This window comes from Schistocerca americana, chromosome X (genome assembly GCF_021461395.2).
Source record: "Schistocerca americana isolate TAMUIC-IGC-003095 chromosome X, iqSchAmer2.1, whole genome shotgun sequence".
Taxonomy (NCBI): Eukaryota; Metazoa; Arthropoda; class Insecta; order Orthoptera; family Acrididae; genus Schistocerca; species Schistocerca americana.
The window spans coordinates 841,922,655-841,937,273 of record NC_060130.1 but is presented as its reverse complement, the minus strand read 5'-3'; the positions used below and the strand labels follow the sequence as shown (position 1 = coordinate 841,937,273).

At 36.7% G+C, this 14,619-nt stretch overlaps 1 protein-coding gene across 1 annotated transcript in view; it reads right to left on the bottom strand.

Annotated features, from left to right (window-relative positions):
• Positions 1–5,322: 5,322 nt before the first annotated feature.
• The window catches only part of LOC124556590, a 51,241-nt gene continuing 41,944 nt past the window's right edge, over positions 5,323–14,619 (bottom strand). Inside the window, exons 3-4 of the mRNA XM_047130558.1 lie at positions 6,834–6,976; positions 5,323–6,640 (exon numbers count right to left, since the gene is read on the bottom strand). Of these exons, the coding sequence (XP_046986514.1) occupies positions 6,534–6,640; positions 6,834–6,976 (250 nt within the window). The 3' untranslated portion in view covers positions 5,323–6,533. The remainder of the gene's footprint in view (positions 6,641–6,833; positions 6,977–14,619) is intronic.

The window sequence follows — 14,619 nt, the reverse complement described above, 5'->3', positions numbered from 1 at the left end:
ATCTTTAGCATTATTTTACAATTAATTAAAGTGAGTTAAAAATAACATTCATTTTACATGCAAAAACACTTCTGTATTATCAGCTTCCTCAATCATACAAAGCCATAACTGGTTCACAGCCTACAAGCAAAGCATTGTTGTGCCAAGTGTTGCGAACAATACTGCACAGTAATACCAGTAAGTCTTAAAGAACAAATAAAATATTTCGAAAACTCAGACTATATAAACACAGTAACTCCCATTACTATCACAAATAACTGGCAAAATTAAAAATGATAAAAAAATTAAAGTTTATAAAATTACAACTTTGGTATTACATAATATGAAGGTTGATGAAATAATACTGCTACTACCAGTTTTGGTAACATTCATATCACATTGTGCTCAACAGTATAATTGACTAGACACTACATTACATACTATATGGAAGAACTGCATTTTGTATTTAAAAACAGGAAAAACTAGTTGTATATGCATAGTTATAACTCACAAAGCCTACTAGATAACTAACAGAACACATTTCTTTAAGTTGCAAACAGGTACAATTAAAAGACATTTACACTACATCTTTCAAAAGAAAAAGAAAGAGAAAGAAAAACGCGCGCACATGCACAACCATGCAAGCGCCATCTCCGGCAGCTAAAACTAGAATGTACTGGTCCAAGCAGCCGGAGCTGGCGTTCGTTTGTGCAGGAAGTGTGCTCACTTGTGTGAATGAAAATGTATGTCTTTCTCTTTCTTTTTCTTACAAACACTGTGGCCAAAAGATAATGTGTAAGTCTTTTAACTGTGCCTGTCTGCAACTTGACGTGTCATCTAAAGATGACATTGTTTGATTTAGTATGCAGCAATCTATCTTTTCCTTATATTGTTGATATTCCAACCTGGAGTTTGCATTGTTTGATTTTGTAAACATTTCTATAGTATTCAAACATTCAACATTAGCAGAACCTCAAAGTTCTTAACTGCTGTGATAAACAGTGCAACAGTTACTTTGAAAGTAGAATTTGCAGAACTCATGTGAAAAACTTTGTATTTCACCTAATAAAACAGCTTGAGAAGTTACTTTTACATTTAAAAGTTGAATCATAATAATTTCACAAGAACTTACACACTGAAATTATACACAACACCAGAAACAACAATAAGTCTTGGTGATTCTTAACTACTTCCAAAAAGGCTTATAATCATCAAAAGTCTGTGAGAATGTGAAAAATTTTAGATCCTAACAGACCCTAAATCTATATTATCAAAATAATTCTAATATCTGCTACATATTGCAGATGCACTTTCACTGCAATATTTCACACTTCATCATAAAAATCCACAGTACAATTCATACAACTTGTACGGAATGGATTCATGATGAAGAAAATTATGTCTCACTGATGCCCTTTTGCAATTTAATATGCCAGATCACAGGAAACTGGCACCTAATTTTATATGGCAACTACAGATCAGCTCTATTTTTTACAGCAATTCACAAAGCACTACAGTTGCCTAAAAGCTCTCCAAGGTGATTACTTGGAATATAAAAACATACATCTTGAAGCATATAAAAATGTTTGCCTGTGGAATATATATAAAGGCAAATCATATTATTATTATTATTATTATTATTATTATTACTCCACTGAATTATTTGAGCCACATGCCATGAAAAATCATTCCTTAAATAAATGAGTAAGAATATAATGTTAAGAAATAAAAATTGCACAAGTAGTGACCTCCCATACGGTACAGGATATGAGCAAAATGTGTAGTTCTGAGCTAGTTGTTAGAGAGAAGGTATTAGTATACAACAGTAAAGATTGCTTCAATTACTGGCAATGAATATGTACACTGACTAAGAAAGTCACTTGAGTATTACTGACATACAAAATTTAAAGTATGTTATCACAGTATAATTTTGTTTGTTTGTTTCAATTTACTGTAGCTGACAAAAAGGAAATTCATTAACATGATATTGGAAAATCCTAGTGGAATACAAACAATGGTATGAGCAAAGACATCTACTCATTTGATAGTGTAGCATTAGATATGCACATAACCAAAATCTGTCAAGATTTGGAACCACATAGCTCAAATCATAAACTTGGGTTTTTCTTCCAAGCACACACATGTACTACACAACTACACTATCCCAGCACTGTGCCAGCACCAGAAATGCAACTGTGTGCATATTTGTGTGACATGAAGACTGCAATTTCATCACCTGAGCTGCTACATTCCAGACCTTGGATGTACTGGTAATTAAAGCTCAATACGTTCATTATATCATGAGTAGTTATCTTTACTCATATTTTGTTTAAAAAGGAAATTCAGTTACGTAATTAATACTGCACTGGAAACACTTTCTTGAGCAATAGACGTGTAACAAAAATGATACAAAATTCATTCTCTGAAAAAGGCAAAGCGCTCTGTTTCTTATACTCTGCTTAATTTAACTAGCCCTGTCAACTAACTCACATCTCTACATAGAATACTGTTTACAAATGAGGAAATCGAATACAAATCTTAATACACAATACTGAATGAGGCAACATCCTAATGTTTATCCCCCCCCCCCCCCACACACACACAGACTCAGAAACCATAGAATTAGCAATGAAAATTTTCATTATTAATATTTACTACGTGTTTATAAGAAATACAAGGCAGCAAAGTTTTTTTACACAAAACTAGTAGAGTTCCTGAAAAAAATCAAAAGAAGACTCATACAGAAACAAAAAGAGTAACATCCAACTGTCTTACAGCTTTAGGAAAATCTTACACAAAATTTATTTTACACCACTGATGTATGCAGAAAAGGAAGCATTGAGAAAAATAGGGAATGAGAAAATCTTTCATTTTGCATTGAAATGTCAGAATACACTGAAATTATAACACACACACACACACACACACACACACACACACACACACACACACACACACACACACACACACAAGGCTGTTTCTCCTACAAGCTGCCAGGTGACTTCTTCCTGTTATATCAGAAGATATATCATATTCTGTTTTCTATATAGGTACCATCAGACCAAATAAATGTTGCATATTAAGTTTAAGATGAAAGGCCTAGTACTAACAAAAAATGTCAGTTCTCACAATAATGAATAAAAATAAATGTAATTTTTTGTGTCCAGCTAATAGAATGGCTTCAACTCATTTTGTGCAGCACTCAGTTAAACAAATTTATTGACAGTGACAGCAAAACATTGATACTTATTCATTTTTATTCATTATTGTGAGAACTGACATTTTTTGTTAGTACTTGGTCTTTCATCTTCAACTTAATATGCAACATTTATTTGGTCTGATGGTACCTATATAGAAAATAGAATATGAAATATCTTCTGATATAACAGAAAGAAGTCACCTGGCAGCTTGTAGGAGAAACAGCTAGTGGCAGCCGAGTGTGTTGCATGATAGTATTTTCACACTATACCCATACAGCAAATTTATTCATCGCTCAACATACTGCTTATTCTCTCATTTCTCCTCAGCGTCAACAAAATCCATTAACAGAAAATCTAAATGTACTAATCTGGGGATGCTCTGTCAATGAAGCATATAAAATTATGAGTAATGTTTTACGTGTAACAAAAATCGGAATGATAGTTTCCATTGAGGTAATGCACAGGCACATTGTGCTTTATTATTCTTTTTCCCCCACAGCAACTCCACCCACACAAAAGCAATGATATTGAAAATAATTTTAGAATCAGCAGGGAAAAAAAAACATCTGATGACATTTCAGATGGAAATACAGTACAGCAGTATGGAAATTGGGGGGGGGGGGGGGGGGGAGGAGCAGGTGAATTTCATTAACAGTACTCCATCAAATCATACCTACTTTCTCACTGTCCTGTTTTAACAATACGCATAAACGTAAATAATTAAAAATTCTACTAAATCCTCTAATTATACAGGGATGAGGCTGCTTTCTCCCGTGTGTGTAGAGTTAATTCAAACAAATGCATCTAACTATAATGGAAATCAACCGGACCATAATATGGAAAAATTATTGAACTTAAGACACCTAAATAATAAGTGGATAGTACAACTATCTTTACAATAGTTGAACTTATCAGTATGATCTAAATAGATACATGTTAATAATTTCTTAAACTATTTGGCCAAGACAGTACTGCATGAGACATTTTGGCTGGATGGCAAATCACAACACACACAAAAAGCCCTCAAATTTAATTAACAACTGTCTTCCGGAATATCGTGTATGCAAACTTATGAGTTTGAGTTAATGTAAAATTATTTTTCTTTCTGCTATTTGGAGGCTGTATCACTGCATTGAATTAACAGGAATATCAAGCTGGTGTATACCTAGTATTTCTAAGCTCCTTCCGGATAAAAATTGAAACTGAAACTGTCAGATGCAAAGTTGTAAGCTATTCTTTTAATTTTTTTATGTTTTAGCTATTCGTCTGATATTTGTTACATCATCACACCCAATTATTGTGGTATTGTGACTAACCATGAACACTGCCTCGTCCTAACTTATCAAAGATATTCTGAGAGTCAATGAGTCTATTTTCATAGTAGAGAACTAGAATATTACTATGAAAAGATTTAACTTCAACATAATCCAACACAAGCTCCACTGTTCCTATCTGTAGATATTTATTCATGGTCCAGATATGGCCGAGGATGACGACGGGAGGGAGGGAGGAGAGTTGAAATTAATTACTTTCCTCTCAGCCAGCCTTCAATTAATCAATTGAACTGATAACAGTTTGTTTCCTTGCAAAATCTTTCTTTATGGATAGTTTGTTGCCACACATGAAAACCCTGAAATAATAAGTTCCAGATGTCTAGCTCTGTTCTGATATGGGAGTATCAAACACAAATGGAGATACACACATAAAGAAATAATAAATCAAAGTAGGTCAGTTGCTCTTGGAGAATTTACATCTATACTTCCATCAACGACAAAGATAACTGACGCTTGTGAAGATAAGAACTGTGATGCAACTACGTCCTTTTATCATTTTTTAAAATATAATATATGGCACAGAGGTCTTTCTTGTCAGTACTCATGCATTATTTTGTTCGGTCTACTTTCTGTCAACTTCACCAACAGAATTAATTATCATAAAGCTCCAAAATGGTAACCGTTATGTACAAGAGGAAGAAACAAAACATATAGCATGGCTAGAAGTAAGATTGTGGTGATGATGCTAAATTATTATTATTATTATACTATCTGTTGTTATAGCCCACAGCATAAAAGCTTGCAGCAAGAGAGAATATAGTTATTCCAGAAACTAACAATTTCTTCCATCAAACAAACTAATCCTGTGAATGTGCGTATCTGACCGAAAGTTTCCTAGAAAGCAAATTTTAACTAAATGTACAGAAGTGGTCTGTTATAATTGTGGACTGGACTTTTTATGGCTGAGCAGAGAAATTACAGTCTTAGCATTCTGATAAATTTGAAGACACTTCAGTTAAGAAGCTCTTAGTGATGGCATAAAATATAAGGCACTAGACACCAAAGGCTGTGTCAGAGCAGCCTTATCCAAAATACTACTTAGCAATATACATTCACTAAAAACAGTGCTAATTCCAGTATCTAGTACAACCACATGAGAACAACTGTCAAGTTAATTTCATACATTTAACAAACAACCAAGTGAAAATTTTCATACCACGTAGACTCACAATGAAGTTTCTAGACATACGTAGAAGCTAATTGCAATAGCTTATTTACAAAATGTAGTTTTGACTTTTCAGTACATCATCAGTTAAAGAAATTACACTACCCTAATTACTAATTCACAAGACTGAAAACATCTGTTTCTGTACAACATTTCCCATTCTCTTCACCCACTGCTTCTTTTCCAGTTTCATGTGGTTGCTGAAAATTTACACGCTTCCCTTACACAACAATGTGAAATTTTTCTGTTCAAGTTGAACAATAAGATCTATAGGACAGAGGTCAAAACTGCTACATTAACATAATTTTGCTGATAGAAGAAATGGCACACAATGAGCATGGTACACAAACCAAGAGCTACCGAACTTCAAACTGTCTGTGCGGTCCTACTATAAGCAATCAGTCTACCACTCACAGAAACAGAATTCACATATACATGTCACTGACATTTGTGGACATTATCCAGTGTGTGTTCAGCATGCCACACCCATCTAATGCTCAAGCATAATTATACCATTACAGTATTTCTTGTAAGGTGTCTAGAATAGAATTGCTTCCTAAAATTATACCACTTTAAAACACACAAAAATAATGCCACTGCTGCCAAAGTTGTACATAGTTATAAATTAGTTATAAATGCTATTATACAGACTATGCAGTGTTTTTTGATTTTTCTTTGGTTCAGAAGTGAATCTCTCTCATGCATTCAAATTACTATAATATCATTGTGGTCATTTGCAAGGGCCTGTAAGTATCTTACAGGCAACTTCTGTGCAACACCAAGACAAAAAAAGAATAAAAATAAAAAAATCTGCATATTACCAACTAGGAACTTTAAAACATTAATCACTGAGATCTAGACATTTTCAAATTGTTTGATGTTTACAGCATTTGGTGTATAGTGATGCTGATTGCTTTTTTCTTCTGGAGGCATTATTCCATTTGCTACATCATCATCTTTGGCTGCAAAGACAGAAGGAGAAAGGTTAATTATAGCAAGGAAACCAAATTGGAAATAACTGTGATTTTATAAACACCACAATATGTCACTCTGAATTAAAACTTAATACATAAGAAACAATACTGCCAAATCCCAATAGGAATTAATCACAACATAAAGTAAATGTTAATTTTGAAGCAGTAACCAAAAACACACCATATGCTATACTGGTGCCATGTGTGTAGTTGATGCGACAGGCATTGTAGAGAGGGCACCGGCTCCAGAAGCAGCAGACAATAGTACCCACAGTCAGGAGTAGGCAGGAGGATATGACAGCAACACCAACAACCTTCACAAGCCTGTGGCACCAGCAACAGTTTAATCAGACAATTCAATTGACAATAAATACCAACTAACAATGAGTGTCGATGCAGAAAAGTACAGGGGGAGACGGAAAGAAAGTGGAAGAAGCAAAGTCTGTGGCAGAAGAAATAGGAAATGTGAGAGGTGTGTTACGAGAAAAAGTGGGACGGGGGGTAGGGGGGGGAGAGGGACGAGGAGACGGGGTGGGGGGTGGGGGGGGAGAGGGACGAGGAGACGAGGAGGGGGGGAGCGGGACGAGGAGAGGGGGGGAGCGACGAGGAGAGGGGGGAGCGACGAGGAGAGGGGGGGAGCGACGAGGAGAGGGGGGGAGCGACGAGGAGAGGGTGGGAGCGACGAGGAGAGGGGGGGGGAGCGACGAGGAGAGGGGGGGGGAGCGACGAGGAGAGGGGGGGAGCGACGAGGAGAGGGGGGGAGTGACGAGGAGAGGGGGGGGAGTGACGAGGAGAGGGGGGGGAGTGACGAGGAGGGAGCAAGCTGTGAAAATTGTGACTTGGTGTGGGAGGCCTCAAGGCTGGTTGAGAGAGAGTCACAGGGAGAAATGGGAGGGAAGGGTATGGCGGCCTAACTAGAGAAGGGACCATTGTTGAATGGGTTTGGCAGTAAGGAAGTGTTGAAGTCACAAAACATGTATGGCAGTAAGGTGGGGCTGAAGCAGTGAGGGGTGTCCAGCAGTGTACCCCTACGGAACCTTGGAGTAGTTTCACAAGAGTGGAGGGTGAGACAGGTTTGTGCAAGTGGGCATTAGGTGTGAAGCAGGTTTTTGCGAGGGGAGGGTTGAGAGTGGGCTGGGGCAAGTGGTGGTGGTGGGGGGGGGGGGACAGGCTAGTTCAAGTGGTCGGGGTGAAGAAGAAGGCTTGTGAGAGTAGTGGGGTGGGAGAGTTATGGTAGCGGGTGTGGGAGAGAGTTAGTAGGGTGGCGGGTGTGGGGGAGAGTTAGGGTGGTGGGAGTGAGGGAGAGGTAGGGTGGTGGGAGAGATGGATAGAAGTGGTTAGGGACAAATGGATTGGTTGAAGGTTGGATTGGTTGAAGGTGGCAGGGGCATATTGGTTGGAAATGGGATACACAGTTAGTTGGAAGTGTAAAGGTTTGACTACATGTGGCAAGTGCATGTTGGTTGAAAGTTGGGTTAGCTGGTTGGAGGTGGGAGTAGGTGGATATGAGGAGTGACACGAAAGTGGAGGGATAGCGCATTAGTGTGGAGGAAGGGTTAAAGAAAGCGGGTGACTGGAGTAAGTGGGGTACGGCAAGTAATGCTCTGGAGAAACGAGGAAAGACACATGGCTGTGGCAAGTTTGAAGAAACAGAAAGAAACTACAAGGTACATATGCAGACTGAAAAGACAATGGGAGGGGAATTGCCTTGAATAGACGGAGAGAAAAGGGGAGGCTGGGTGGGTGACTTGGGTACAGCAGGGAGTGTGTAGACAAATATGAAAGATATAATGTATGGTAATGTTAGCAAAGGTATCCCTGCTAGAAGGCAGTACTAAACCACTTGAAACATGAAAGCTAATTTCAATGTTTATCCAGGTGTCATTCAATTATGGCATGCACTAATTAAGAGTGTTAAAAATTGCCTTCAGGACCACACTATGGTTCAAGTGTAAAGAGGAGGCAAGAAAATATGGCGAATTTTACTCAAAGTAAATACTACAAGTTGTTGTGAGTAAGGAATAGATGAACACCAAGTTAGTTGCTCACTCTTGGCTCCATTTCGTGCCTCTCTTCCCCAGGTGACCTACACTCCAGTATAGGTACTTTCCTCTGTTCTGCAACAACTGGTGGAAACGATAATTTGTTTCGAAAGGCTAGGAGCAACATTGGCAGATACCTGGTGTTGTTATGAGATTGAGCATGCATATGTTTCTGTACTTAATAAGAAGCTGCTTTTTATATATTAAAAAGTAATATTTATTCATGTCTGTCTTATGTCAAAGGCAAAATTTACATAAAATTGACATTACATGGCAAATCTCCGAAACATCAGGTGCCTTTCTGCTGGTGGTTTTAACTATACTTCAAATTTTGTCTTTGTGGTGAGTGTGTGGAATCACCCCAAGTAAAAATTTCTCTTGAGGTAGTCACATGGTGTTTGGTGTGATATGAAATAACCCTTTGATTTTCATTGCTAACAAAATGTTATTTAATATGTAAATAAGTGTCCAACTAATAGAGCAGCCTCTTACTGAACTAATGGGATATTCAATTTAAGAATATTTATTGACACTGTTGGAAATACTGACATTCTTCGTGTTTGCTGTTACTGTGAATAAATATCTTTTACATGACCACCACATCAGACCAGTTGGACAAAAATTACACTTAAGCATCATTTTGTTTTTCATGAGAACTGAAATAGGTTTCACTGACACTTGGTGCTCCACGAAATATTCCTTGGGTAACCTGTTTTTACGCTGGCTCTAACTAAACACTACTACAAAAATTAACTGAAGATATCTTCCAAAATATTTGAAAAATACCTACTGCATAAGCAATTTTAGTGTAATTTCTTTGAAAGTCGGTGTGTTTTAGCGGACAAAAGTTTATTAGTATTAACAAACAATTTAAATGGCAAGAAAGAAGTGAACTCAGGAAGTGTCCAAAGGAGCCATCATAAGCCTTAGTGTTGCAGTTTGTATCTTACTGATGGGTGAGAAAATAATTAAGACTGGAATAAAGCAATACAGGCATGCAGAACACAAAAACAAACTTCGCAGGACATATGAACAGAAGGTAAGGATCCCAGTGATATATAGATTAGTCATTTCCAGTAAACACACACACAGTTTCTCATGTAAATATTACACAAAGTTTAGCTGATGTAGTTAATAAACATATTTAGCTTACTGTGTTTAACATAAATACATTAATACAATATAAAAACACTGAAATAAGTGAAGCAGTTGAATGTTCCCAAGAATGAGAGAGAGACAGAGAGAGAGAGAGAGAGAGAGAGAGAGAGAGAGAGAGCTTACAATTACACTCAACTGTGGCTTCTAATTGCTGACAAGTTTTACCTATTAACTTCTTGAAGGTTTTTTCACATCACTAATTGAATGCCATTTTTCTTATGCAAATTAATTTACCCCTGGGAATCAGATACATAAATACCAAAAGTGGAACTATTATATTGTTGATTACATTATACACCAATAATCTTTTAAAATGTTGTCTGGATTGTATGCTCTTGGATTTGCAGGGCCAAGAAGCATTATTCAAGTCAGATTTCCACATCTGGCCTTTGTAATTTTAATATGTATGTTGCTATGGCAGTGTCCCATGATATCAGTGTGTCTTAGATTCTTGAGCAAAATAAATCATTAACACACAGTTGTTAGTTCATTCCTTCAGATGTTAATCAGTAACAGTTGCTTTTGTACCATCAGCAGTGTCACAAATGCTTTTGCCAGTAACAATAATAGTGTGAACATATCCAGTATCTTTGATGATATACAGGTCATGATTCGATTTAGCTCTACTGATTTCGGTGTACTAACTGTGTGGCTTCCCCAGACACAGAGCTAATAAAACCAAGATTTCATTTAATACTCCAAAAATAAGTTATTAACTTTGGTTCACTGTTGAAATGATAGCAGCCTGACTTCCAGTACCAGTGAAAATACAAGGGAATGAAAAAATGAGAATTTTCCTTTGAGAACAATTAAATTACGTATTTCATATTTCACATAAACTTTACAGAACTGCACCACCACCATCAAAACAGCATCCAGTGAACCTAAAGCACTTGTCTGAACATTTCACCCAATGAGAGAGGAAGTTTCTGTAGTTATGCAAAGATATGCCACTGCCCAATGTCATTTTCATTTCATCTCTTTTTTTCAATATTCTCAAAATAATTCATTTTTAAGCCTCTTTTCAGTCTGGGAATCAGGATAACATCTAAGGGTGTTGTGTTTTTAATGAAGTAGTTATGTTTTGTGATGGGAGTAAATTACAATTTACAGCAATGCATTGCAGCGTCATCTGTTAAAATGTTGGATAGACTGAAAAAGTAGGAACTGTGGGCTTTGTTGGATAACCTATAAACTATTTTAATATTTCTGTGATTTTGTGCCTTTGTGTATGTGAAATAACAGTATCAAAAATGGTAGACGGATGTGTTAATTTGTTGAACAGGGCAAAAGTAGTCAAGAAATTAGAGCAGATAATGGGCATGCAGTACATGAAATAGGTAACAATAATGAAACCTCAAATTCAATTACAATGGAGAACATAAATCCAAATTCCAGTGTTCTGACTCCAGATGCTATAATGAATACTTCTATAAACATTTATAGTAATTATCTAATTCTTTAGTACTTATAACAAGTGAACAATAAATTAGGTAACACCACCAGCGGATTGAACAGTAACCTAGAAGCAAACACCTGTTAATTAAAGGAAATGGAGAATGCATTATGGAGTGGAGGCAACAGTCTGCTAGTTTAAAAGTGAGTTTCAAGAACCAGTGGATGTAAAGCATTCTCACTTTACCCTAGAGATTAAGGAACAATGTACGCAGATAAAATCTGCATTAATTGAGGTTCAATCCTAACTAAACTTGCAGCAACAAGAAGTTTATTAAACACAGAGCAACAAGGGGTTATCAGATTCCTGAAATAAATTAAAAATTACGGGATACCTTTCATAACAGACAAAAGTCATGTAAAGAAAATGAAAATGCAGTTGCTAAATTAGTTTCTGATTTATGACAACATTGTTCTGATCTGGAAAGTAGACAACATTGTTCTGATCTGGAAAGTACAGTTAAAGTGCTGGATCTAATCGTAAGGGCCAGACAAAATTGTAAAACTGATACTGACTGAAGCCTGATAGGTGAAGAGGTGTGAGGGAGCTATACCAGAAATCACTATTCAAATATCATAATCGACAATGTTACCAGCAATCGGCAACTTAAAGAGTTTGATCTGAATGAGCATCTTCATTCAGTCTCATTTTGTTAATCAATTTAAAGCTGCTTATTCGTGTCTTCCCACTGAGGCAGATAAGATTGATATTTGTCTGTGACATGTGTGCTTGTGCCCACACATGGTGAAAACTGTGTTGCTGAAAGATACTACTTTTTGTCGACTTTGAAACAGCATTGGTCTAGGGGAAAACAATGGAGTATTAAGGAGAAATTATTTGTGCTCAGCAATGACAATTTAAGTGAAGGTTCCATGGAACATTTTCTTTAGAAATATTGGGAGAATAATATGTACTTGGATGACCCTATAAATGTTGTGGATTTAACTGTAATCTTAAAGAGTCTTCCTTGGAATGTCTGGGAAAGTCTAGCATCAAGGATATTTAACACCTTTGATGAATTATTACAAGCTATTACCCATTTGGAAGCATTAGACAGTGAGAGAAGAGGTTGTGGTACTTTACACAATGTATATGCTAATCGGAACCCTCATTATCCACATCCAGAGGCCACAAGACCAAGTAATACCAACCAGCTAAAGTGGCATAATAAAATTAACTGCCACTGACATGAAGACATAATGTTTATACAAGAGATTATTGGCAAATGCATGCTGATAGGAGGGAAACTGAAGTGCCATTTGGTAGCCATTCAAATGAAGATCACAGCATCTTGGACATACTTGCATTAAACAAAATAGGTTTTGGAACAGGCCCATTCAAAAACAGGGAACAAAGTAACAGGTCATTTTATGCTATTCAAACAATGAAATATGAACATAGAGATGACATTAGAGAAGATATGCTGTGTCAAAATACAGCAGTCAGTGATGAAATACTTCTACCAAATGTTGAAGTTAATGTCTGTGGCAAGAAGGTTTCAATTTTAATGACATTGGGAATAAAACAACAGCTACATTGAGAACTCTTTTCAGACAACTTAGAGACATAACCAAAATACCAGTTTTCCTTGTGAACAGTGTACTTATTGTAACTACTAGTGGGAATTGAAAACCACTATACTGGAACAAACACACTGCCAATTCCAAATGCCTGCTGAATTTTTTGAGGTGAGTGCTTAAAACTTTGGAGATCGCCCACTTAGAAGAATGTCAGGCCTAAAAAACTGGCAATTTATGCCATTATTTAAAGTGTTACTGGCACATATGTAATTATGTATAAAGATAGTTAATCCATACCTGGAACGAGAATTTCAAATTTTTGCCAGTTATCACTATCAATGCCGGCAAGATACCAAATGTGACATAAATGGCCTTTTATTTTGATTGCACTGAGGTAGAAGCTTAAATGTTTTACACCAGCAAGTGATCACACATTAGTAAAGGACATAAATTTCAAGTTGATACATCGACCTGTTCCTACGAAAAAGGGATCTTAACGGTCAGACAGACAAACAACAAAGTGATCATACGAGGATTTTGTTTTCACTGACTGAGGTATGAAACCCTAAAGAGACCAAGCTACAAGATTTAGTTTTCATATTTACTTTAGTTCTTTAATAGATTACAAATTTCAAAATAATGATGACAGAAAGTACAGTTATCCTTCAAAAAAACATAGTGTGAGGTGAGTTATTGAGCAATTTCTTCCTCTTGAGTTTACAAAATTCCTATATCACTCTACAAAAGTGACATATTTGTAACAGAATTATGGCAAACTGTGAAACCTAATGAACACATGCACCAATTACACCAACTTGATCACATATTGACTCAACTCAGCCATTCATCACAGCAGTTATGTTCGCTACGATTTCTTTCAAAATAATTCTAGAAAATTGAAAACAGAAAGCAGCAGCTGCCAAGGAACATGTTGCAATATGTCCATTCATTGTTCCCATATGAAGAGAGTCCAGTCTTCAAGTGACAGGTTGTTTGCACACCGAGAAAATTGTGACCTGAGCAATATACTCGGGCACCATCTTTTTAATACAGTACTGTGGCCAGAGCTATGCTTGGGCTTGGTCTCCAATGTGTTGCTTATATATTATTTGAATGTAGATTATTATGAGCAATCAATGGTTGAGAAACTGTGTAAAATAGATTTTGGAGTTTAATAGCACCTAGTATAGCACATTGGTGCATTAGTTGTGTTAGATGTATTAGTATGTGGTGCTATAGAAGAATACTGAAGATTACATGGGTAGATCGCATAACTAATAGGGAGGTATTGAATAGAATTGGGGAGAAGAGGAGTTTGTGGCACAACTTGACTAGAAGAAGGGATCGGTTGGTAGGACATGTTCTGAGGCATCAAGGGATCACCAGTTTAGTATTGGAGGGCGGTGTGGAGGGTAAAAATCGTAGAGGGAGAGCAAGAAATGAATACACTAAGCACATTCAGAAGGTTGTAGGTTGCAGTAGGTACTGAGAGATGAAGAAGCTTGCACAGGACAGAGTAGCATGGGGAGCTGCATCAAACCAGTCTTAGGACTGAAGACGACGACGACGACGACGACAACAACAACAACAACAGATTTATTAGTAACTAGCAAGCCTGGGAATGCTTCGCAACTGCTAAATACGGGGTGAGTAAAGACGGACTTTTACAACTTTGTAATGATATAGAAATTTATTGAGATAACTTACAGAATTGGTAGATGTGTCATTTTGTAGCAAATAACCTCAAGTTTCACATAAAAGTGTTAAGTTGGTTTAATGTGAATACCATTT